Genomic DNA, 27,594 nt, shown 5'->3' with positions numbered 1-27,594 from the left:
TGATACAGTCCATATTATTAAGGATTCCTGGCACTGTTTGGAGAGATTGAAGGCTTTTGTTAAGTGTACTAGGAATTTTTGTTTTGACAGTGGATGTTGTGAATTTGTTTTCGGTGATTCCGCATGGTGAAGGTATGGAAATGTTTCGGGAAAGTTTACTGCTAAGTTCCAGTTTTGACAAAAGTAAGATCAATATGATTTGTGATTTGATGGAAACTGTTTTGAAAAATAATTTCATCAAATTTGAAGGAGAGATATATCAACAGTGCTCGAGTAGCCATGGGTGCAAGATGCGCACCAGTTTTTGCAAACCTTGTACTATTGGCATGGGAGAGAACCTGCATTTTCAATCCAGATTTTGGGAGAAAGTAGTGTTGTACAACAGATACTTGGATGATTTACTTATCCTATGGGATGGTGATGAGAGCAGTGTCAATGAGTTCATGGAGTATATCAATTCCTCTACTAGATTCACATATACATACTGTGTGGATAGGGTGAACTATTTGGATTTGACAATTTTTAAGGATCATGAAGGTTTGGTTAGTACATTATATAGGAAAGATAGCTATTCCAACTCCTTTTTACATTTTTCCAGTTGTCACCCCTTTTATCAAAAAGACAAATGGTTATCTAGGATAATCAGTGATGACACTCTTTTTAGAGAGGAAATATACAAACTTGTGGGTATGTTTATGGATAGGGGGTATCCACTTAACCTTTTATTAAAAGTCAAAAAGGAAGTAATTAGGAAAAGGAATACTGTATTTGAACCTATATTGAGAGGGGAAGTTAATGGCAATATGGAGTTGAACAACATGAACAAGGATGCAGGGAAGAATAAAGCCTGCTTGGTTCTTAACTATAATGAGAAGGCCACTGTCATTGCAGCAAGTATGGAAGCATTGTTTAGACAAGGACACCAAGGACATAATTGGGAAGGCACCTAGGATTGTGTTTAGCAAAGGAGTTAACCTAAAAGCAATTATGGAAAGGGTGCCCAGGGTCAGGAAATCAATTATGTCTAAGTGTGGTAGGTGTAGAGTTTGTAGATTCATTTGTGAGGGTACACACCTGGTTGTAAAGGTTTTGATCGATTGCATGCCCAGGTCAGTGTAATTGTAATACAAAATGTTTAGTTTATGTGGCTTCTTGTAGTACATGTGACGATTCTACATTGGGATGACCACGATCGAATAAGTGAGCATATACGCAGCATAAAGAGTAAGGATGCACATAATGCGTTGTTTTGCATAGTTGTTCTTGCAGGAATTTTAAAAGTTCTTGTTTTTGTCATTGACAGGGTGTATGATGATCAAGGGGTGATATAAGCAACAAGGTGGCCCTCTTAGAAGTTCAATGGCAGGTGAGATTGAATGCCACGAGGTGCCCGGTATTAATGAATGTATATCCATCAAACCAGTGTTAAAACAGAAAGCAAGTTGTATTTAATTTGAAGGGGGATGGCATTGTGGCACACTGTACCTATTCTATTTTGTTTAACAGGGTCATCACTTTTAAAGTTTACAGGCTGAGGTATATGTATTTTATTTTATATTAATTTAATTTAATTTAATTTATTTTATACATAAGTGTATGTGTATATGTATAAGTTACAGCATGTAGTTAATTGTTGTGAATTATTTTGTGTTTCAATTTTTCAACATTTCAGAACTATACTTGAATGGGTTTTGTACCTTTAATTGTGTTGAGGCAGTGCTTGGGCTCATTGGTGTATTTAAAATGTGATGTCATTATTTAATTAGTTTTAATTATGTATTTATATGTTGACTGTGATTTTCCAACTGACTCTGAGGATGCCTTTTTAGGTGAAAGCGCTTAGTCAGTGGACGGAATAAATTCTCTTGGTTTTCATTGTTGGTCCTTGATTCAGGTTCCTGATTGTTGCCTTTCTTCATTTTATAGGTTGTATAAAGTTCTTCAGTCTTTTAAAATTTTTTATGCTATTCCCAAATATGACCTAGCAACTGTAACCTTAGTTGATCTCACAGCTGCTAAGCGCTTAGTTAATTCCAATCCCACTCTTTCTGATAAGGACTGGAAATGACTAATAGATATGGTAAAAAGTGTGGACTTCTGCAATTTTGATTTTCAAGATTTTGAATTGTCAGGCTCATATGTTAAAGTTTGTTCTGATAAATTGAGAAAGTATGAGGAATGTTTTATCTGCAGTTTTTTCTTGTGAGGAAAAATCTGCATTAAGTAACTTAGTTTCTTCTATTGCACAGGTCACTTACTCATCGTTTGCAGTGTGTGTATGACTCTATTGATACTTCTTCCAGGGCTATGGCCACTGGTACTGTTTTAAGGAGATTTATGTGGTTACATTCTCAGAACCTTCCAGATGATGTTAAAATTATATTTTTAATTCTCCCCTGAACAGAGATTTAGCGTTTGCCCCTGTGCTGCAGAGGTGATCAAAAAGTGTGATGAAAGGGGTAAACTGTTCCATGGAATCTCTAAGATTTTTCAGCCCTCCTTTTCCAAATTGTCCAATGTATTTTCTTTTTCCTCCACCAATTTTGACAGAATACAGAATAAACAGTCTGAACAGATTTCAGGTTAATAGAAGTTTAAGAAGAAATGGCAAGGGGGATACAAAAAGAACTCTCTAACCTCCCTAAACTAAGGACACTCCAAAATGTCTGAATGACTATTCAACAGACCTTTGTGACTCACTCCTACCCTGGCTTAGATTTTTCTTCCAGAAAATCTGAATCTCCATGTTTCTCTTTGGCAACAGATTATTTCAGACAAATGGGTTCTGAGTATCATTCATCAAGGATACAGATGGCAGTAGGAGGAATTTCCTCCTTTCCAGGGGGGGAGGGTCATTCCTCAGGGTCTATATTGAAAGACCGAAAGGAACGAAGTGTGAATGCTTAGATGAGCGAAAATGCTGAAAATCGAAAACATTATTGTGGGGGGGCTGCACCCCACACCCGACGCTAAATATATATTCCAACTCCGAGATCGCACTACAGTGAAGAAAGGGAAAATACTTTGATCTTCACTTTACTGCGTTAAAAAAACAAACTGATTTGCAGCATATTTGCTCATCTGAGCGTTCACACTTTCTCACTTTTGTTCTTTCGATATGTAAACCATTCCTCATCCTCTAGATAAAACTCTTTTGTTTTCTCCTGATTGTCATCACATGCTGTACCAAGGAGTGATAGAACTAGTTCTTCCTTCTCAAGCTGGGACTTTTTTTTTATTCAGGGATGTTCCTAGTATAAAGAAAGAAAATGCTTAGAGACAAATTCTCTATTTCTTCCCTACATCGTGTTTGTGATAGTGCCCTACTTCAAAATAATGACACTTCACAACCTGTTACATCTTCTTCATCTTTCAGGATTCCTGGTAACATTAGACTTAAAAGATGCTTATCATCACATCCCTATTCAACCATACTTTAGGAGTTTCCGGTGTCCCGGGCTGCGTCTTACACGAGCTCCAAGAAGAACTAAACCCTCATATAAAGTCACTGTTCAATCTCAGCCTTACTACAGGATATTTTCCCAAGGAATGGCATACAGCAACAGTGGTCCCACTCCACAAAGGTGGTGCTACAACAGACACTGGAAACTATCGCCCTGTAAGCCTGACTAGCCTTCTCTGCAAAGCTATGGAACGTATCATCATGGAAATCATAAACAAAGACATTGGGAACCTCCAGACACTGGATCCTACCCAATTCGGCTTCATTAAGGGCAGATCTTCCCTCTTGAACCTGGTCAACTTCTTTGAAACAGTTACCAAAGCCATAGATGAAGGGAAGGTAGTCCACACAGCCTACCTGGACCTCGCAAAGGCCTTTGACACAATACCCCACTCGGGCATCATAAATAAGCTTACCAGCTTAAATATCAACCCCTATGTCACAAGATGGGTTGCAGACTGGCTCAGGGATAGAACCCACACGGTCAGAATAGCAGGTGCCATGTCAGACTCTAAACCAGTTACAAGTGGTGTCCCACAAGGCTCAGATTTGGGACCTCTCTTGTTCGGTATATATTTCTCCGAGGTACAGGCTAACACGGGTGGACTATGGCTGACCAAGTTCGCAGATGACTGCAAACTGGGTGCTATAATCGACTCTCCGACTGACACAAGCATCCTCCAAAAAGGTCTCACAGAGACAGATAACTGGTGCCAGAGCCATGGCCTAAAGCTAAATGCCAAAAAGTGCATAGTCATCCCCTTTGGAAAAAACAAAGTGCCCACAAATTACCATATAGGTGGTAATCCAATAAGTACGGAAGAAGTAATTAGGGACTTGGGGACCCAAGTAGATAGCAATCTCTCCTTTGACAATCACGTTGTCAAAGTGGTTAGAAAGACCTTCTATATAGCCCACCTTATCATGAAAGGGTTCACATCTAGATCAAGAGAGGTCATTGTGCCCCTCTACTCATCACTTATCAGGCCCATAATTGAGTACAATGCCCCGTTTGGGATGTACCTTACCCGACACCTTCAGCAACTGGAAAGACCCCAAAAGTATCTCACCAATAGGATCAAGGGGCTCAAACAGATTCCCTATGCAGTTCGGCTAAAGAAACTCCAGCTCTACTCAGTTGCATACCGCCTACTTAGAGGCAATCTGTGTCTGACGTATAAAGCCATGTCCAACCCAGAATTAATGGACATGCTTCACCTCAGGAAATCTAAATCCCTTAGAGCTACACTCTCCAGGGACCTGAACCTCAGCACAGAAATAAATAGGACATGCTGGAGGGACAGATTCATATCTCAGAGGCTCCCCTCACGTTGGAACAAAATCCCAATCCATGTCAGGCAGAGCCCCTCACTGACCCTCTTCAAGAGAAATCTTGACGAATGGATGGGAGATCGTAAGTTTACCCCTGGGATCTCTTCTGTGTCGCTGCTTGACAGAAGTATAGTAAACAAACCTTAAAAGGGCTACCTTCTGTGACCTACTATACAAAGGCACAGTCAACTAATCTAAAAGGGTGGCGAAAGCCAAACATACTCTGGCTAGGCTTATAAATGCCCTAGGGCAGATAGCCTAGTATCAACCTATGAACATGGGCGTTTAAACCAGATACCAGATGTGGATCTTCATTTTTTTGTTGTTCCTAGCATAGTCCTTTCAGGGCTTAGCCTCCTGGTCTCTGCTGGCTGAAAATCTCTGAAGGGCTTTATGCCCAAACTTGTCTTTTAGTCAGCTCAGCTTGAGCTGTTCGATAGTTTGGTTGTGTGGAAGGTACCCTGATGTTTTGGAAGCTAGCCATCTGTTATATCCTTGGCAGGATATAACACATGTAGTTAAGGCTACTGCAGCAGTGATCATTCAAACATTTGCTGTTATGATAAGTTCAATTGTATTGTCTAATGGAGAGCAGTTGTCTAAATAACATGGGCTGCTGCCCCAAACTGTTGCATTAGCAACAGTCTGGGAATTAGCTAATGGTATTTAGCCAACTGCTGTCCATCAGAAATACCAGCAGCTTTTAATTTGCTTGATTGAATGTTTTACAGAATCTCTTGGCCAAGTAAAATGTTATACTAGTACAAAGAGGTGAATGCCATTAAAAGATGATCGCCACCTTTTCACTCCTACAGGAATACTTGTGTTCATGTAAGTCCACTAATGCCACTGGGTAGGGGTGTGTGGTCTCTCAGTATGTGTATATATGTGAATTTGTGTGTGTGTGTATGTATGTGTGTGTGTGTGTGTGTGTGTGTGTGTGTGCGTGGGTGTGTGCGGGTGTATGGGTGTGTGCGTGTGTGTGTGCATGTTAACATTTATCTATTTAAATACAATATACATTGCATATATTTTCTTTGCTATTATCATCACTTCAACAGTACAAAAAATTGCTGAATACGTGTGTGTGTGTGTGTGTGTGTGTGTGTGTGTGTGTGTGTGTGTGTGTGTGTGTGTGTGTGTACATGGGTGTCTGAATGTGTACGTGTGTGTGCGAGTGCATGCGTGTAGGGGGTGCTTTTACTAACATGATGCATTGTCTGCTAAGGAGAACACTAGTGTGGTCAGGTCTGACAGTGCAGTGTAGGATTCAGAGACATGGTAATAAACTGCTGTTTATTTCATTCTTATTGCAGCTATACTATGTCTGTGAATCAGAATTTCTCCTCATCACACTGTTTACTATCACATCGTGGATAGTGCAGTGGGGGAGAAATTCTCTGAATCTCAGCCATTATCTTTCCTTCACAAAAGATCTTCCATAGTGCCACAACTCGAAATAAAGTAACTTCTTATAAATTTAATTCACATAATTTATGTAGTAATATGAATATCTGTGAAGTTTGTTGAATACACTGATGACTGCAAGAAGAGCACAAATTAACAAGGAAAATAATAGTTCTAAAGATTACAGTATGAACAGACTTCAGTAAAGTGCAGGCAAGGTAGTTCATGCCAATATTTGCTGCAAACAAAGAGGAGAAGCAAAGTTCAAACTAAAATATTTTCTAAAAAATTGTCAGAGTATTGAAGTTTTGTGAGGTCTGGCCTGGACTTAAATATGGTAATAATTTGGGCATGGATAATCAGAAGCCCAGTCAGTCTGTGAGGAATTATAATGGCAGATGACTAATCACTGTCACTGTAGGACTTCATCCCATTTTGGAAAATATACAAATAAATAAGTTTTAAATAGCAGAATTATGAGCTTGTTGGGGGGGGGGGTAAAAAAATTAAATCTCTGCAATGTTTCATTTTGCTATAATGTAAAACACTGCAAGCAGAATTAGAGAACTAGGGAAGCTAGATATTTTCTTGCAAAATCTGAGATCCAGGCAACACTAACACCAACATATATAAGCTCAGGGCTTGCTAACCAGAACACCTTTGTTCTATGTGACCCAGAAGAAATAATGGATTGTCTACCTGGTTTGTTCAGTTCATTTTAGTCAGAACGAGTCCAACATCCATGGATATTAAATTCAAACTACAGGGTAACCTGCAAAGTAAAGCACTAGATAAATCACATGCTGCAAGCGGAAACTTTTGTTCAGAAAAAAGCTTACCAAGTAAGGCAGGTGCGATGAAGTCAACACCTAAAAAAGTTTTTCATTCAAAAATTTCCTTATTAAGAAAAAAGGGCATAATATTAGAATGCAACAGTGGTCATATGGAAATAATTATTTTCAGTAGAGAAGAAATATATTTCAGGACTACGAAGACTACATAACAAGTAGCAATACTTAAATCACAAAGGTGACAATACAATGAGTCCTTTATGTTGCACAGTGCAAAGGTAATATTTAACTTGAGGACAGTTGGATCTCTCCTTTGTTTAGGAAGAAGATGCACTGATGCATGTGTGTAAGCAGGTTTTTTTGATGAAGGTGGGTTTGGGTGATTGGGACTGGGTGAGAGGCAGGGAAGGCAAGTTAATGGACTGCTAGTCCAAGTTCAAGTTTATTTAAGTGTTTATACCTAAACATTGTTACAAAGCAAGTATTAAATAATGTTACAAATAAAAATAGAATGGGAATGAGCAAAAGCCAGCTAAACCTTGTATACCACATCAAAAAGAAAAGGTGTGTGCTTGAAACCATCAAGTGTTAGGCTTGATCAAAGCCAGTATGACAAAAGATTCCAAAGACAGAGGCTCTGGTACACAAATGAGTAAGTCCATGAGGTATCAAGGTGGACCCTTGGAACCTGAAGCAATCCATGAGAAGATGAAGGCAAGTTGTGCACAGGCCAGTACCATTTTAGAAGTTCCTTATGGTTAATAGTCTCAAGTTGTGAGGCGTAAAAGTAACAAAGATGAGGGTTTTATAGGCAGTACAAGACAGAGCAGGGGACCAATGCATTTTCTGCAGCATTGGCAAAATGTGATGGTATCTAGGCACTCCAGCAAAGTTCTGCACCAGTTGTAATCAGTCATGCTTGGTATCTGCTATCCGTAGATAAACGGCATTACAGGAGCCCAAGTGTAAAAAGACCAAAGCATGCACAACCATGGTCAGATCAATAGGTAGACTAAGATGTTTAATCAGTGAGATGCTGCTCAGTTAGAAGCAAGATAATTTGATGACAACAAAAGCCTGTTCCTTGAATGTAAGTAGTTTGCCATATATCACAGCAAGACTCCACACCTTAGAAACAAACTCTTGAATTTTGCACTGTAGATAATATAAAGCAATAAAACTAGGGCCAAAGAATTATGCACATTGCTATGTTTGGTAATAGCAGTCAATTTGCTAGTACTGAGCTTGAGAAGATTAACTGTTAGGTAGTTGTAAATGTACTGAAAGTCCAAGGCAAGTTTATTTATTTTCATTGTAGACAGAGTCTTTTTTTAAACATCATTATTAAATTATCACTTAAGACATAAGCAAACATCCATAAACAAAAAAGAAAACAAACCATGTTAACATTTATCTATTTAAATACAATATACATCGCATATATTTTCTTTGCTATTATCATCACTCCAACAGTACAAAAAATTGCTGAATACTTGCCTTCCCTTAAACCTCACTCCTCCTCCTGAACATTATTATGCATGCATTGTTCCCACAATTTCCAATTACTTCTATGTAATTTGCTTCTTCCCTTTTTTAAAGATCCTTCTTCCAGTTCTTTTATCTGTTATATAATATTCAATATCTCAAATACAGTTGGTGTAGATTTGATTTCCATTTTCTAGTAATTGCTTTTTCGGCAGCCAACAGAATTAAACTTAATAAGGCTTTACTATGTCTAGGCAATTCAGATACCATATTCCAGAACAAAAGAATAATTTCCTTACTTGCAGGCATTTATTCACCCAATATTTCTGATAGACTACTCTGTAAAGACTTTTTAAAATATGGCAATTTATTACATTCCCAAAGCATATGTTCCCAGTTACCTCTTTCTTCTCTAGCACACCTCCAACATTTGCTATCTATCTGAGGGAAAATTCTTTGAAGTCTGCTTCGGGTATAAAAATTCCTGTTCAAACACTTCCAAGCAAAGATCCTAAACCTTCTAGACTTGGTTGTATTCTTAGGAGCCATAAATTTGTCTTCCCATTTTTTTTCTTGTAAATTGCTTTTCTAGTCTGTCTTCCCAATATTTTCTAATCTCGTCTGATTGATTCTTATAGTTATCATGCAATATCTTATATGCCCTTCTAATTATCCCTTTTTAAACATCTGCTTCTGTCCTAGTTACACCTGTAAACACTATCAGAGCAGGTCTTTCACTTAAAATCTCTCATCCCTTTCTCTTTGCCTGTACTCTGAGATTAAGCCCTGGTAGGGAAGACAGTCTGTACCTGAAATCCAAGTGTCTTATTGGCCTTTTCCCATTCTAATACCTTTCACTCTCTTAATTATTTGCTCTCAGTATCTTGGTTCCTTTGCCAGGTTTCTCCAGTAAATTCCAGCCCCCTTTAGCCTGTTTTTTGTACCCCTGCTTGCAGTCATCCCTATCGGCAGAATCTCTTTTCTCTATCCCCTAGTTGGCTTGGTTATTAGAATACTGCTACTTCATGAGTATAATATTCTGTATAATTATTGTTATTCTCCTTAAAAATCTGCATCCAAAATCCCAGTCTCTGTTTGTTTCTTGAGCTTCCCACCAGTTTCATCATCTTTTTCCACTTTGAATTATAACTTTCTGCTTGTGCTATGTGTAGCAGCCTTAACCATGTAACTCTGAAATACCCCTTCAAATCAGGTAACCCCAAACCACCTTGTTCTGTTGGAAGGAACATCTTATCCCAATTGACCCTTGTCCTCTTCCCCTCCCAGATGTAATCCTTAAAATCTTTGTTAATTGCTATCCACGACTTCTGCTCTGGTTGATAAAAATATGCCTGATGTGTGTATAAAACTAAGGGGACTAAAACATTATCATTGCTATCCATATCCACAAAACAGAGCTTCCAGTTTCTCAGTTTTTGTATTATCTTTTGTTTAGTTTCTTCCAAATATCCTTAGCTGCCACAACAGAATCTTTTTTAATCTGTACTTCTAAACATGTCATTTTATCATGTCCCCATATATACGAGTATTGCTGAACCAATTTGTGTGTGGGTACATAGTTTACAGATATTACCTTTGTTCTCTTTTCATTCATTTTACATTCTGAAAAGACTTGAAACTGACTCAGAATGTTCCACAAAACTGAAATGTCATTTTCTTGTTTTATCAGGTATAGAATAATATCATCTGCAAATAAAGCCAGCTTTTCTTGCCTAGCATACTAATTATATCCTTAAATTTCTGAGTCCCTTATTTCCTTTGCCAGTAGTTAATAAATGGGGAATAAGACAACACTACCTGGTTCCTCTGCTTAAGCATAACCTATCAGAGAGGAACCTCCCACTTTAATTTATGCCTCTGATGTCTCATGTATCCTCCTAATCAACCTTATAATGTTACCAGGGAATGCAAATGTTTCCATTGCCCTACTCATAAAATCTCAGCTTACTCTGTCAAATGCTTTCTCTGCATAAAGACTGATATTTTCTTACATTCTGCTTCCCTCTGGATCATCATTGTTCTATTAATGTTGTCAAATGTTTGCCTCCCTTCCACAAAACCACATTGATCCCTTTCTATAAAGTTTGGCATCAACTTTGTCACTCTTTTAGCCATTATAGACATAAACACTTTACAATCATGGTTTAGAATTAAAATGGGCCTGTATGAAGCTGGATCTGATGGTGTTAGAGTCACCACTGCTTTTTTTCAAGGATGTTGGAGCTACTGTTAAACAAAATCTTCCAGATCTTTATCACTTTCTTCCCCTCCTAGCTTCCAGACTTCCACAGGAATGCCGTCTATTCCTGGTGACTTTACTGCAGATTGGTTATACATCACTTTTTTTATCTCATCTCCTCCTATCCCAACTGTTAATAATTGAGCCTCATCTAGCTTTAGCCTTGGCATATTTAATTTTTACATAAACATTTCCATTTGTACTTTTTCTTGATTTCCACATTTCCCTGGTTTGTACAGATTTTCATAAAATATGAAATATTTCTAATACCTCTACAGGATCTCTGGTTATTTTCCTTGTTATAGGTTCCCGAAGCTTGACAACAAGCCTTTCTACCTTCTGTTTCCTGAGCTGTTGTGCTAAACGTTTTTTGTGCTTTGGAGTTATTATCAAAAAACAGTTGCTTAACAGCAATCTTTCTAAACTCATGCATATTATTAAGGTAGTCCCTTATTTTCTCTTTAGCACTCTGCAGTTCTGTTTCTTGTTGTTCAGCAAGATTCCTCCATTCTGCAGTACTTTAACCTTTGTCAATCCCTCTAAATAATTCTTGTTACTTCATAACCATATCTCTTTTTCTTTAATTTCCACCATATTTTTCAAATCGGCTTTAACTTTATCCTACTCCCTAGCTATATTTTCAGAAGATGCTTCCGTCTTCCCTAATAATTCCCAAATAACTTCCGCTACCCATTCCTTCTTAATTTATTGAGATAGAATTGTCAGCTTTTATCATTCATCAATGGACACAACTTATTTCTTTCTTGAAAGGAGAAATAAATCTAGGGTTCTTTCTTTTTTTCACTCATAATTTTTATTCAGGCCACTACTGGATTAAAAGGTTACAAAAATGCTCTAAAATGCACCTCAAAGCATTCATAATCCTATGGCTTCTGGAGATCTGCTGTGCCCCTGACCCTCTGCTCTCTGAAATTTAGTTATTTCCTGTACAGTTATTACTGTGCATGTCTTGGCTAATTATGGAGTGTTGAAAAGATACAAGGAAAAGTAAAGCTGCAGACTAACACTGAATTTTTTTCCATAGTCATAATGTTTGTTCATGAGATCATAGGATAAAAATTTTGTTTAAAAAATCTAAAATGTACTTTAGAAAAGTCAGTTACTTCTGGAAAAAGCTGAAGGTGAAGCAAAATGTGAGAAAATAAAGAAAAAAGTAATCTGCATGGTGTGGGAATCACAGGGTGGGGGGAACCGGGGAGCACTGGAGGATGTGTGTGGGATGGTGAAATAGTCAGCAGTTAGGGGGCACCATGGAGCCCTTCAAATAGGGACTATTTCACCTAAGACTTGCCCAGTACATAAGATTGTTGTAATGTAACATCATTGCAGTTCACTGTAAATGTCCCTCTATGAGGTGGGAAAAAATCATGTGGTACACAGGCCTATCATAATGTAAGATCTTAATAGATGCAGTTCATTCTCTGTGTATAGCTTCAAAAACTTTATAGCATGAACTAAAAGGCTGTTTAGGAGGGGTAGCAATGACGGAGTGGTATTTTGACTGCAAGTGTCTAGTGGGCCCCCCCAAACTTGACACTTGCTGGGGGGGGTCACCAAAATGCTAACACTGACCTTGCATTCACTTTTGTTTAATTTTGTCTGTGTCTCCAGGTCGAAACCAACTCTAGTCAGCAAAGCAGATAAGCAGTAAAGTCAGGCAGCCACTATTTGATGCTGAATCAGGAGTGGTTTAGCTGTGCCATTGTGCCCCAGGGATGGAGAATGAAGCTGAGCAGTGGTGACGGGGAGGGGGGGGGTGGATGGAATATACAAAACTTTGAAATTGTCTGAGAGAAGAAATGGCCACGTGGGAACAATCAAGCTCACCTCAAAAATTCTCCTTCAAATTAAAGTAAAAAAAAATGGAAATTACTACTTAAAACAAGTAATCTCTGTGGTATCCCTGAAGTCTCAAAACAACCCACTAAACAAGTGTAGTGGGTCCAAAAACAAAACAATGTAAGAAACTTCTCTGTGTGGAAGATTTTCAGTTCATATATTTCTAGTTAATCACTGTATATTAATCAGATCAGACAATAGTAGTAAAAGTAACGAACTTAAACTTGTCAAGTCAAAACAAAACAAAAAATAATAATAGAAAATATATAATTGTGCAACATTACTAAGTATTCAAAAGTAATCCAAGCAAGGCAGGCAGTCTGTTTCCAATCGAAAATCCTTTATTAAGTACACAGACAAGCAATCCAAGTAAAACAAAAATAGAGTAATAATTTCCTCACAAGCTTTCTAAATATATGCATACTTTTTATCAGGCATGAGAGTGGTTTATTGTGCTGTAAAACAAAGTGTTATTGGTACACATGTTAAATTCACATCCCTTCCCCCATCAGTTTGACAATCGAGCTGGTCCTACCCTACTTAGTAGCTGTCATAATAATATAACCCTTATGTACTTTAAATACAATTTATAATGATGTGGTACCTCTTATTTAACCAGATTATTAAGTAGATTATTAAGTCTGTGATTTTATCCAAGACAATATACTACATGGCTGGAGATATATCAACCTTAGTTCATATGGCAATCAAAATATATATATATAAATATATACATATACATTTTGCATGTAAAAATCAATTTCTATTTTCATAACCTATTGTTAACAAAGATCGCTTTCGTCCTTCTAGACTTCTTCAGGTCTGTGTACAAGAACCCTAAAAACAATCTATAAAAATATATATATTTGTATAATTAGTATTTTTATCACACATCATTTTGAATAAAGTGGAAAAAAGAAGAAGAAAGTGGAAAAAAAGAACCAGAAAAAAAATAAAAATAAGAAAAAAATGTATGTATGATGATGGAAACAAAATATACACTTAAATTACAACTGATTTAAAACAGTATTTAAAACCAACTGGTAGAATAAAATAAAATAAAATACAATTAGTCATGTAAACAATGTGGCAATTTTCTAAGTTCCAGTGCACTTTTAATTGAACAGTAGTAGTTTAGTCCAGGCTTCCTAAAATAGTTCAGCTTTAATTGCCACATGAGTTCATGTTTCTACAGAATATTTGGGATGTCCCCATCAATATCACCCATGTCTATGTGATCCAGGATCTGGAACTTAAAACCTGTGTGCATTTTATGAAGAGAAAGGTGTTTGGCTAGTGCATTATTTTTACATCCAGAGGGATTTCTGACAGATGACATGAAATCCTATGCTTGAGTTTATTTACAGTCTTGCCCACATAGAATGCATCACATTCATTGCACTGTGCCCTGTAAAATACTTTTGTAGTGTTACAGTCACCCCTGCACTGGTTTTAATGATTTTTCTTTAAATAAGGGCAATAAAAACTATCACCTTGCTGTATAAATAAGCAAAATGTACAATTAGTTTCACATCTTTTACTGCTTTTCTCATATGGTCTAGGTTTAAATTCAACAAAACTTCTAATGTTCCTGGCCTTCCTATACACAAACGATGGGGCTTCACCTAAGATGTTAATCAGAAAAGGGTTTCCTGTGACAATGTCCCAGTTTTCTTCAATAATATTTTTTGATACTGTGATAATCCAAAGTGTATGTCAGGATGCAGCTATTTTTGCATTTGTTATTCTCTGTGGAATTACTTAACATTTTTCTACTGGAGAGGTTGAGTAAAGGTGCTTCAGTCCTTTTCAGTTCTGTAATGGGTTCCAGGATGTTTTTTAATATCTGACTTTCATAGTGTCTCACTAGAAAATCATTCGCTAAGTTGTTCAGGTTTCTCAAAAATGGTTCCATCTCTGTGGTAATTCTAGCTAATCTATAGCCTTGGGACTTCACTACACTATACTTGGTTTTGGTAGGATGTAGACTTTTACTGTGGAGTAATAAGTTAACCCTCATTAGTTTTCTGAATAGATCAGTGGTGATTCTGTTATTGTTGGTGTCCTTGGAAATCTGCATATCTAAGAAAGTGGTTGAAGTACAGCTATGGGAAGAGGTAAACTTCAGGAAGGGGGTTGTTTGATTGAGGTAAGTGATAAAATCTCCAAGCTGCCAGGTGTCACCTTCCCGCACAATAAAGATGTCATCAATAAAACGTAAATAGCATGTGATATGCTGCATGTAGTCTGTGTTGTTTAACACAAAGTCATCCTCCCATTTGCCCAGGGCTATGTTACCTATGCTGGGAGCCATGGCAGCTCCCATTGCTATACCAGTTTTTTTTGTTTGTAGTGCTTGCCATTGAAAGTAAAGAAATTGAAGTCCAGTACAAGATTAATGAGCTTGCTTAACATTTACAGTTGTGCAAATTTCTTTACTTTCAATGGCAAGTAATTTATGGGGAATTGTAGTTTATGTCTTCCCATTTGTTTTTACCATACTGATGCACAATCATGTTGGATCTCAGAACTTGGTCATGAAACTTAGTGGCAGCCAACATGATTATGCATCAGTCAGTCACATGCAGAAAAAACTTCTTGATGGGGCTTGCAGAATTAATGGGGCCTCCAGCTAACGCTGGGCCCTATGTCAGTGCTTAGGGAGCCTTGTGCTAGATCCAGAACTTGTGAATTTAATTATTTAAGTAATTTTAGATAGTACTTCTTGAAGTTGCATTTTACGTACTTTCTAATTACTACATTGCTTTTTAACTGCTTCAAGTCTATGTAACTACTCTGAAATGTGTTGACTTTTCATCTGTTTTGAAATGTTGCTCTGTGTTTGTACATCTGGGCTATGGCGGAAATTGGTCCTGAGTGGATCAGCAGGCAAACCAGGTTAACTAACAAACAAGAAAGCAAACAATTAAATAAAGAAATGCAATCTATCAATTACAAAAGTATCCTTTTCATAGCTTATGCTCATCATAATTTAATGTGAAGTACTTTCAAGTATAGCAAATACATCTTTAACATAGTTCATCTTATTGCCATTTGCTTTTGAGTTCAAATGTCTTTCAGTGTTTCCAGTTTTCTGTATATATTTGAAAAATATTATCATCACTTACCTGAGTACAGAACATTGACGTGCCAAACAATCCACAAGAGCCAGTAAACCTAAACGCACTTTTATTGTAAATAAAAAAACAGCGTTTTCGCTACCAATACAAAGTAGCTTCCTCAGAGGCAAGAAAACACAGTAAAAAGGCGCCAAACATTTAAATAGTAAGTGCACCTACAATCAATTAAGGTGTGATAGGATATCTGTGTAAACACAACCAGACCATTTATTTAAAAGCATATTTACTTAAAAACTATAAACTATAAATAATGAGAAATAATTTTGCCCCATCGAACTTAATCACTGACAATGCATTTTTGATTGATCTGAAAACCTTGTTTCAAAAGCAGGGTATGGAGCTTTTGGTCTTGATAGTGAAACATTATTCTAACAACATTGAAAAGCTTGTTGCAGAGGTTAATCAGATTGACCAAAAAATTAGAACAAATGTCAATTTTATTAAGTTTAAGTTTGATCATGCACGAATATTTTCGAGTATTGATGCATATATGGTAAAAATTAAGTCTCAAAAGTCCAAGAAATTATTTAGGGACAGGCAAGCTTATAAGCACAACAAAGCCTACCCTAAGTTAAATTTGTTCCAAGATACGAATGATGTTGATGTCTTATGTGAAACTGAGGAGTATGAAACAGAACAATTGCAGCATAATGTTAACATAGAAAAAGAAGCAGCTGAAAGCTCTAATACTGTCAGGCGTAGCAATAGAAATAGGAACAAAGCAGGAAGCACGGTAACTTATGGTGCAAACCAGTTTTCTAATACGCCGGAGAATAGTACTAATAAAGGCAACCAAGTTTTTTTAGTGAACCAGGGCAACCAAGATCACAAGAAAAAGAACAGGAAATGGAAGAACTAGTTATAAATGTTTTTCCTGTTTCTGACTCGGCTGCCCCTCACATTTTAAGAAATAAGAGAGGTGACTTTACTATATATAACTTCTCTACCTTGGTTTTTGAGCCTGAATTAATTGAGCTTCTTGCCCTTGGTAATACCTTTGTTCCTTCTAAACATTTTGACGTAGTTAAGGTGCTGATTGATCTAAAATGTTATGTCCGTAAGCTTAACCTTAAATTACTGTTTAATAACCCTGCTGGAAGTACTTTTTCGATATTGAAATTACCAAGTACATTTAATCCACCTCTCCATGTAGGGCTACGTATTTTCGAGAATGCTTGCGAACTTGACATTAGACATCTAGCAAAAGCCCAAGCTGGCTCGAAGAATAGATGTAATATTTCTAGAGAGCAGTTGCAGGCTCTCAATCGATTGAGAGATCTTTCTGTCAGGGTTATGAAACCTGATAAAGGGGGTGGTCTGGTGGTCTTTGAAAACGATCACTATATTCAAAAAATGTTAAGTGTGTTAGACACTCCAGCATATGGCATTTCTTCTTTTAATGAAATGAATGTAAGCATTAACAGAATCAAAGGATACTACAGGGATTTATTTATAGAAGGGAGAATAGACCTCGACACCTTTGACTATATCAACATCACCCAGTCTAGAACTCCGGTGATGTTTGGTATACCTAAGGTACATAAAAACGTTGCTGACCCCCCCATGAGGGCCTTAGTCGATGGGAGGTCTTCTATTTCTTACCCTTCAGCCAAATACATTGACTTTTTATTGTCCAAGTATTTGAAAATGGTCCCAAGCATCTGTAAAGATTCGTGGAGTTTTCTTACAAGCATTAATGACATAGGTTTTGAAAGTTCTTACAATCGATTTATATACCTCAATACCACACCAAGAGGCTATTGAATGGTTGGAACTACTCCTTATTGAACTAAAAGCCCCTAGAAATGAAATTAACAACATTACAGAACTGTTAGATATAGTTCTGTCTTCGAACTTTTTCATTTTTGACAAAGATTATTACATCCAAAAACAAGGGGTTGCGATGGGCTCCCCTTGTGGCGCTATAGTAGCCAATATGTTCATGGCATATTGGGAGAAGGAGTTTGTCCTTAACCACCCAGACTGGAAAGTAAGAATTGGGTATTACACCAGGTTTTTGGATGATATATTCATCCTTTTTAAAGAGGATGACCAAGTAGCGCAATTGTTTGTAGATTTTCTTAATCAAACTACTTCTTTTTTAAAATTTACTTTCAAGTTTGCTGTCGATGAGATTGACTACTTGGATGTTAAACTTAAAAAAGATCCAACTAATCTCAGATTTGTTTCATCCATCTTCCGTAAAGAGACCTATGTAAATAGTTTTTTACACTTTACTAGTGCACACCCTTTTAAGTTGAAAAGAGCTATTATCAAGGGCCAACTTGTCAGGGCAGTTAGAATGTGCAGCGAACTTAAGGATTTTGAAAATGAATGTGACTTATTAACAGGTTTCTTCATTAACCGTGGATATCCTAGGTCCATAGTAGAGGAACTGGTTGTTGAAGTCACATTGAAGAGGGAAAGAGGATTTTTTAGGCCATTAATCTATGACAAAAGAATCGCCCTTACTGATTGTCTTGACAACACAATTGAGCCTGTAACCAATGTTTCCTCTTTGGCTACTATTAGGGAGAGTCTTTCTAAGGAGTTTACTTTGAGTTTTACAACAACTTTTACTTTAGAATCAAGGCAAATCTCTGATATTATTGTAAATAATTGGTATTTTATTACCAACAACTCCCTTTTGGTTGAGAAACTAGGGGTAAAACCGAGAATCACATACAAAAGAGGAACCAATATAAAAGAATTTCTACAAAGAAATCACCCTGTTCAACCCTTTTCTAGAACTAGAGGTTGTTTTTCTTGTGGAGCATGTAATTGGTGCCATGTTGTACGGACAGGAAATTCCTTTAACATAGGCCACAGAAAATATGACATCAACAGTAGAATTAACTGTGAAACTAAATCTATCATATATGTGGCTTTTTGTGTTTGTTGTTCGTTTTCACGCCGGTAAACCGACAGGAAACTTATATATCAACACTGTTATGCCATAAGGAAGAACAAAAGTGAAAATGCTCTAGCTAAGCATGTTGAGTCAAACCCCGGTCAAAATTTTGTTTTTATGGGAATAGATTGTACATATAGACCTTTTAGGGGTGGCCCTACTTCTCTCTTGTTAAAGATTTCAGAATTAGAATGGCAATTGAAGCTTGACGCCTTTAACCTCCCAGGTTTAAATGAGAGCTGTTACATTGCTCCAGTTTTAAAGTACAGGGCTTATTTACGTTAAAACAATGTGATTATAGAAAAGAGATATGACCTTTTCTCAGCCCATGTTATATAAATAGTATTTAAAGTTACATTGGATTGTTTATAATGTTTTTATCATGATTATTAGTATTTTATAGTTTATAGTTTTTAAGTAAATATGCTTTTAAATAAATGGTCTGGTTGTGTTTACACAGATATCCTACCACACCTTAATTGATTGTAGGTGCACTTACTATTTAAATGTTTGGCGCCTTTTTACTGTGTTTTCTTGCCTCTGAGGAAGCTACTTTGTATTGGTAGCGAAAACGCTGTTTTTTTATTACAATAAAAGTGCGTTTAGGTTTACTGGCTCTTGTGGATTGTTTGGCACGTCAACGCTTGTGTTTTTCAACAGTTTGTGGTTTGTCTTGTTGCCTTTTCTGAGTACAGAACATTCATTTTTCTTTTATTAATTTTTTACATAACTCCTGTTCTAAGAATTAGATATTTTTCCACCCTGCATTGTTTTTTTATGCTTACTTGTTTTATTACAAATTACTTTTTTCTTGATAATGAATTGTTATATTGTATTAATGTTACACTTTAGTTTTCTTTTGTCAGTTTTATTTGGGTTTTGCACCAATTTATTTATCTGATGTCTTTTTCATTCTTCCTCAATGAATGGGTTACGGATTTGATCCTTAGATCTCACTTGGCTGCATACATAGACTTTGGATCCAACTCTCGAGCTCCTCCCTCTGCCCATAATGTCCTAGTCCATCCTCAGTACCTCATATCTCATTTGCCGCCATCATGCTCAGATGCAGGGTCCTTCTCTTGAGTGATTACATCAGTAATTTCTTAGGGATTTTTTGCACTCTTTGACTAAATATTTTTCTTTCTCTTATTTTGCAACCTCCTTCTTAGTTTATAAGATACAGAATCAGGTTTCTTACTATTTTACTTTCTTTTTTACTGTAGTTGGTATTTTCTATTGCACCGTTAACTTAGGGTAATTCTTGTTTACCTTTGCTGGTAATTCTTCTTTCCTTTACTTCTAACATTTTTCTAGCTTAAAAAAATTCTTTCCTATCATACTTTAGATGTTTTTTCTTACCAAGTCCCTTTTTATTGTAGGACTGTTGATCTCTACTCTTCTGCCATGGCTGACAAACTGATGGCATTCAAAAAATGCACTTCCAGTAGGCATAAAATCCCTAACTCGGATGTCCACAAAGAGTACACCTATTACCTTGGAGCTGACTATCTAATTGCAATATTTGTGCTGCTTTCAATTGCAGGGTGTTGGGTGACAGAGGCAACAAACTTATTTTAGCAGGACATCTTCCTCCTGCTTCAAACCCTACTTATGTGGCTCAAACCCCAGACAAATATGCTAAATCTGCTCCATCAGAGCATAGAAAACACTCTCTGCCAAAGTCCCCTGGAGAGCCAGCTAAAATTCAAAAATCTTTTGATCTGACATCCTGTGACCTGAAGACTCGATCTTCAGGTGTGAAACTGTCTGATCACAAAGCTTCAGATTATAATATCAGCCAGCCCAACATTTCTGACTTCGGATCCAAGGCCTTTGGATCCAAAACCCAGTATCTCACACAGCCAAAGAACTCACTCACCAGAGTTCATCCTGGATCTGATATCTCCTAATCTGCAGTCTCCTGTCATGCAGGCACCCAAGAAACATTCCAGGCCACAGAACACCACATCCTCCAGGTCCTCTAGAATTTTATCAGAAGTGGATGTGGATAGGATGATGTGAAAATTTCTCAGAGCTAAGATCCAGATGGGGGTCATGCCTTCTGCATTCCCTATTGGATCCATGAGTTTTCCAACCACTTCTCATAATATACTGTCTCATTTTCTGATCTTTCCTACAGTTTCAGAGCCCCAGGATCTGACATTCGTGAGAAGTCTGGAGATGGATCTGGAGGAAATCACTTCGACTCTGATAGCAACCCAAATGAGTTCCACTTCTATACCTTCAGATCAGAACAGGTCCTGGAGCTGAAGTGTCAGTGTCAGATCTGTGTGGTCAGGATCTTCTCTGATTTTATCCGATCAGTCCTTGCCCCTCAGAACCTCAATGCTGGATAGCTCGGGTCTGGTTCTGTCCTTGAGGCACCGATCCAGTGGGAGTTGTGATCTACCTGCTCTGGAAGTCTCGGCTCAGGTGCAGGTGGCCACAGTTTTATTGGGCCTGTCTGTCTTTAAGATTGTGTAAAAGGCTTTTTCTTTTTCTAGAGAACCGGTCTCTCACAGCTTGGATTCACTTCCTATTCCCTCATTGGTTCTGATCTCTGTGTCGATCAGGCCTATTCCACAGGTCAGCCAGTTCCAACTAGCTTCCAATCAGTTTCCATAGAGGAACTCCACCTTTCTTCAGATACCTCCCCTGAACATGCCTCGGAGGAGATCCATTGGAAGTGAACGTGCAAGAGGAGGCACATATATTCCCTACTGGAATCTCTCATGGAGGATACTGATTTTGATGAAGGAGAAGGGTCCCCAGATCACCACAAGATTATATTTCCTTTGGAGACATATTAGTGGTCCTCAGGTAGGAAGGTGGTTGGTCTTCCAATAATTCTTTTCCAGAGGAATCAGTATTTTTGGAATCTTTTGGTTCTGGCCCATCTACATCTTGTGTTACCCCCCTCTGTAGATGACCTCATTGATTTAGTTTCCCACTGGGCATGGAAGGAGCCGGATACTGTTGAACCCTTTCTGAGGTGACCAGACAAATTCATAGCTCCTCCTAAGGATAGACCACACTGGAGCAAAGGAATCCCAGTACATGCTATGGTAGTGGTAGCACCCACTAAAAAAGAGCTAGCAGAACAGAGCTCTCCTGTCCATCCACCAAACAGAGTCTAGGGCACTGGACAGATTTGGAACACAAGTTCACCTTGAAGTCTCTTAACTGCCTTGCACATTTCACAACACCACAGAGAGATTTGACTAAGGTTCTTTCAGATTCTGTCTCTGAATCCATGTCTGCAAAGGATTTTAAAAGATCATCCTCTCAAATGATCACTCTTTTGTCAATTTCCAATGCTTCCATGAGGTTGATCTCTCATGCAGCTGAAGACTGCTGGTTCAGGCATTGCCATAAGGAGACATACCTGCATGTGACTGTGTGACCTTGCAGGGCCTTTCAAGATGTCCTTCATCAGTGCTCCCTTTGATGGTACTTCCTTATTTGGTTCATCAGTAAAAGAAATGTGTACCCACAGTGAACAAGAAAGGAAGACTCTGTCTGCTGTCTGCCATGGGACTCAGGTTTTGTACCCCTCAACGATCCATTTCTAGGAATCAAAGAAGTGGTAAGAAAATGTGGTTCTGCAAATCTCGGGGACCTTTCCAAGATCTGCGTGGGGACAACTCCTTCAGAGGCAGAGGAGAAAGTTCTAATTGTAGATGTTGCCCTAGAGGCAGAGGAGGCCGGCAAAATCAGGACTTCCATGATTCCTTTTTGGATAGGCCTTTCCAGTGCTACTGAAATTCTGTCTGACTGTCCACCTCTAGAGGCAGTCAGGGGATGATTGTCCTTGCAACCAGAAGGCTGGGCAAATATAACTGAAGATTCATGGGTGTTAAGAATAATATCCAGGGGTTACTTCATTCCATTTTTCCAACTCCCTATCTGCAAAAGAAAGAAAGAAACTTCCTGATGTTCCACCCAGTCAGAGGAAGGCAGCAGCACAAGAAATTCAAAAGCTGATAGACAAAAGAGACATGCAGGAGGTCCCACCAGTCTAAATAGGATTTGGAACTTACTCACGCTTCTTTTTAGAGCCCAAAATGTAGGGACCTCAGACCAATTTTGGATCTGAGCAAATTGAATCAATACGTGAAAAAAGTGAAAGTTCCTGATGGCCATCGTACAGTCCATTCTGCCATTTTTTTCTCAAGGATGATTGGATGTGCTCTGTAGATCTTCATAATGCATACTATGACATCAAAATAGACAAACACTCCAGAAGACTTTTATACTTTTGGCTGGGAGCCAGTCAGTACTAATTCAGAGCCCTGTCTTTTGGTCTCACCACAGCCCACAGGGTGTTTACCAAATGGATGGCAGTAGTGGCAGCTCACTTGAGACTCAAGGGATTCCTAGAGTTTCCATATCTAGATGACTGGCTCCTAACTGCCAACTCCATGCATCTCCTTCAACTATCCAGGGCCTCTTTGCTCCAAATTTGTTAATCACTGGGAATAACAATCAATTATGCCAAATCAAAGTTGACACCAGTTCAGAGCCTGGAGTTTACTGAAAATCTGAACACAGTAACACAAATTGCATCCATACAAACTCATTGCATAGACACGCTCATATCTCAGGTTCATCAGATCCTTTCCCTATCATCTCCTCCAGCCAGATTTGTTTTTCAAGTGCTGGGATGTATGGCAGCAGCAAAAGTATTACTTCCCTGTGCACAATGCTATATGAGCGTTCTTCAGTGGACTCCAGCTGTTCAATGGTCTATTCTTCGACAACCCCTATCTTTTCCAGTCAAGCTTACATGGATTTGCAAACACCACATGCATTGGTAGAGCCAGTTGGAGGACTTTTATCTAGATTGACCCTTTGTTCTACTGCCCCCACTGGCCACAGTGACTGCAGACATCTCCCAGTTTGGATGTTGGGGGGGGGGGTATTTCTTGGGAAGGATGGTCCAAGACACGTGGTTCCTCCAAGAGACCAATTCACAAATCAATGTGCTGGAGATGAGAGGAGTTCTTTTAGGATTGCAGGAATTCCAAGATGCTCTTCCTCTAAGGACTATTACGATAAAGACTGACAACATGTCTGTTGTCTGGTGCATCAACAAACAAGGAGGAACCTGATCTTACCACCTTTGCAGAGACTATGAGAGTGGGGCAATGGATGATCTCCACCAACTGCTTTCTAGTTGCAATGCACATCCTGGGGAAAATGTTAACAGACAAATTAACCAGGTCCATTCTGATGCCTCATGAGTGGTCTCTCAATCAATCTGTGATCAAAGAGATTTTCCATCATTGGGGCCAGCCTTGCTGTGACCTCTTTTCATCCCCCCATATCAACAAGTACAGCAGGTATTTTGCCCTGATCTCCCCTTAAGGGAAGTCACTGAGAGATGCTGTAGTCCATGTTTGGCCATCCTGTCTCCATTATGCATATCTTCCACTTCCCTTGGTCCCCAAATTTCTACAAAAATCAACCTGGTTGAAGAGCTCAGTCATCCTCATAGCCCCTTTCTGGAGGTGAGGTTCCTCTGCCTTTGGTCTCATCTTTGTTATCCTCCATTGATACTGGACCCAGCTCCAGATCTCCTCTCATACCCCTCAGGGACGAGTCATCCCAATATCCAGGCCCTCAAGCTGACCACGTGCTTTCTCCACTTCCAGTAATTGTCAGGCAGCCCAGGCTTTCCTCCCCAGTATGCATCATTATATTATCCTCACAAAACAATTCCTCTAAGAAAGTTTACAAGAGCAAGTGGAAAAGATTGTCTCTTTCTGCATTGAAAAATGATGTTGACCCCTTTTCTGCTCTGATTTCTGCTGTTCTTGAATTTTTGGATGTCCTTTTTAAAGAAGGATCTAGTTTTTCTACGATTAAACTGCAATTGGCAGCCATTTCAAACTTTCATACAGGAGACAGAAATTATTCTTTGGCTTCTTCCAAATTATGTAAAGCATTTCTAAAAGGAATCTTTCTCCTTAGGCCATCAATAAAGGATTTTTCACCTCCTTAGGATATGACTGTCGTGCTGCAAGGGCTAACTCAAAAAAACCTTTGAACCTTGAGCAAAAAGTGATCTAAAATTTCTTTCATGGAAAAGAGCCTTCTTAGTAGCTATAACTTCTGTAAAAAGAATTTCTGATAAAGGACTCCCTACATTATTTTCCATAAAATAGGGTTATTTTACAAACAAGCTGATCTTTTTTGCCTAAAGTGGCTTCTGAGTCTAACATTAACCAATCCATTAATTTACTGGTTTTCTTTCCAAATTTTTCAAACAAAGGAGAATCCATGCTACATCTCCTAGATGTGCGCAGACAATTACGTTTTTATCTCCACAGAACAAAACAAATCAGAAAATCAGATCGGCTGTTTGTTTCCTTCTCACCAAAAAGACTGGGTTATCCAGTTTCTGAAGTTACATTAGCTAAATGCATTACAGATTACATTTCTTGGATTTATTCTTGACAAGTCATCTCTCTACCAAGACTACCTAAAGCCCACTCAACTAAATCTATGGCCACTTCATCTGCTTTCTGGTCAAGAACCTCTATTGATGATATTTGCACAACAGCCACTTGGTCCAATGCTCATACCATTGTTACTCATTACAAATTGGATCTAATATCAAGAAGCAGGGTTGCCTTTGGCTCAGCAGTTCTCTGGAATATCCTTCCATGATGGCCACCCAAAATTGACATAGCTGGGGACTCTGTCCCATTCATTCAGGAAGAATGAAAAGGGAAACATCCAATTTAAAAGTAATGTGCTCACCCCTGGTTATGTGCTCACCCCTGGTTATGTGCTCTCCCCTGGTTGATCGACTCACTGTACTAGTGTCAGCTTTTTCTTCCTACCCATTCCTAAGGTCAGTCTAATGCCGATTGAACAGCTAACTAAATCTTCCACTCCTCCCTCTAACTCTTGCTCTCTTTTCTCTCCTCTCTTCCCTCACTCTTGCAATTTTCAACCTACAGCAATGCTACTAGCCAATTTTGCCAACAATGATGAATGAAGTATATAATGATTGCATATATCTAGACTTAAACCTCAGCTATTCTTATGTCAGGAACACACTCTGTATTACTACTATGTGAAGTTTCTCAACCAGGACTCCACAGAAAATGTACAGACTAGCTAATAATGTCAACCATCATGACTGTGTGAAAGTACGAATGTATAGCTAAAATAGTTTATGTCCTCTAATGTTGTCAATGATTTATGTTTGTATCTTATTTGATGTGTGAAATTGTGTATGCATAACTAAACTAGTATATGAGCTCTATTGTGAATGCGTAGTGTAGTTAAACTAGTATATGAGCTCTATTGTCTTGTCAACAATTTATGTTTTGTATCTTATTGAATGTGGAGCTTTTCTCCCCGGGCCTCCACTGAAAACAGACCTCTGTCCAGCCGGACTCCCCCGGTTAGCAAATGTAAAATAAAATAAATAAAATAAAAATGATTAGGCATCTGTGTTGTCCATTTTCATTCTTCCTCAACTTCCCCCCCCATCTATCCCTATCTTAAAGTCTTCTGGAAGAACCTGTTGGATTATTTATTGGAACTTAGAATTTTCAGTTTGAGCCCTATTCTTTCAGCTATTCCTTTCTCTATCTAATATATGGGGATTTTATGGCAACAAACTCAATCTGAGATATTGCGGATGGACTGGGGCATTATGAGTAGAGGGAGGAGCTCAAGAGTTGGATCCAAAGTCTGTCGTATGTGGCTGAATCAGATCTGAGTAACGGAGCTGTAACCCATTTGTTGAAGAATGAAAATGGATAACACAGCTGCCTAAGTATGGTGAATACATAATTTTTAATTCAAGAAATGTTGGTCAGAGGGATGCTGTGTCCATTTCATTCTGTATTTGTTGTGCATTATTTACATTTTTTCTTTTCTTTTTCCCTTTTTAAAGTTTTATATCGAATGAATTACTTCTTAGTCTCTGAAACCGCACACTTTAAAATTACTTCCAATTAGGTAATATAAAGAAAAAATTTATTATGAGTAACGGCCTAATATTAATTTAAGGCACATTGCAAGAAAGCTGTATAATATACCAGAATATTATTTATTGTTTTATACTTTTTGTGTTTCAGGATGGGTAAGAAGGTGAAAAAGGAGACAGAACCACCTCCTAAAGATGCAGTAAGTATCAGTGAACTATAGGATTCACACTATATTGTGTGAAAGGTTATGAATTGTTAAACTATTAGTGCTTTTGTTTAAGCAGTAGGTTTACAGTGTGAACTGTCATATTAAAGTATAGTTGTACTTTGCATTTGCCTCCTGTATTTGTCTTTAGCAGAGCTATAGCAAGGCAGTTTAGTGTCCTTGGTAATACAATCCAGCTGATATCCTCACACTTCACTGTCTATAGGTGATCATAGCTGATGACCTCTTAGTGAGAACTTGTAAACTATGGTAGCAACAAGTTGTTAGGTAATATTAGCCATCCAATAAATTGTTGCTTGCTTTGAAAGAAATTTAAAGTTTGACAGCTTTTGAATTGTCAAGTGGTTCATTTTTTTTTAAATTTCACAAACCAAGTGGCATCCTTACTATTTAGCACCCAGGGCAGCCACCCCTTCTGCCCCACTCTTTCTATGGTTTCAGTGTTTAGGCTCATTCATGTAGGAACATTTGTAATGTTACTATTTGTGCATGGTAGTTCCTCTTAGCATAATAGAATCATATGATTTACAAAGCAATTGGTCAAGTAGCCATAGTCTTTATCTAAAGCAGGAGGTGTTTATCCATGAATCTTCATTCTGAAGTGTGTGTTTATCTTCGGGGATTTGACAGTTGCGCCCAATTTGCAGTCCTCTGCAGTTTTGTTCAACCAGTTATCACTGTTGTCAGTATTAAGGTCAGAGAAGTAAATGCCAAACATGAGAGGTCCAAGCACAGATCCTCGTGGGGCACCACTGATCACCTTTTCT

General features: G+C 38.1%; 1 protein-coding gene across 1 annotated transcript in view; it reads left to right on the top strand.

Moving 5' to 3' along the window:
* ARMC3 (armadillo repeat containing 3) overlaps window positions 1–27,594 on the top strand; it is a 926,167-nt gene that overhangs the window by 52,030 nt on the left and 846,543 nt on the right. Inside the window, exon 2 of the mRNA XM_044064561.1 lies at window positions 26,752–26,800. Within this exon, the coding sequence (XP_043920496.1) occupies window positions 26,753–26,800 (48 nt within the window). The 5' untranslated portion in view covers window position 26,752. The remainder of the gene's footprint in view (window positions 1–26,751; window positions 26,801–27,594) is intronic.

Source organism: Protopterus annectens, chromosome 3.part0, assembly GCF_019279795.1.
Source record: "Protopterus annectens isolate FY-2018-M chromosome 3.part0, PAN1.0, whole genome shotgun sequence".
NCBI lineage: Eukaryota > Metazoa > Chordata > Ceratodontiformes > Protopteridae > Protopterus > Protopterus annectens.
This window is presented reverse-complemented; position numbering and strand designations above follow the sequence as displayed.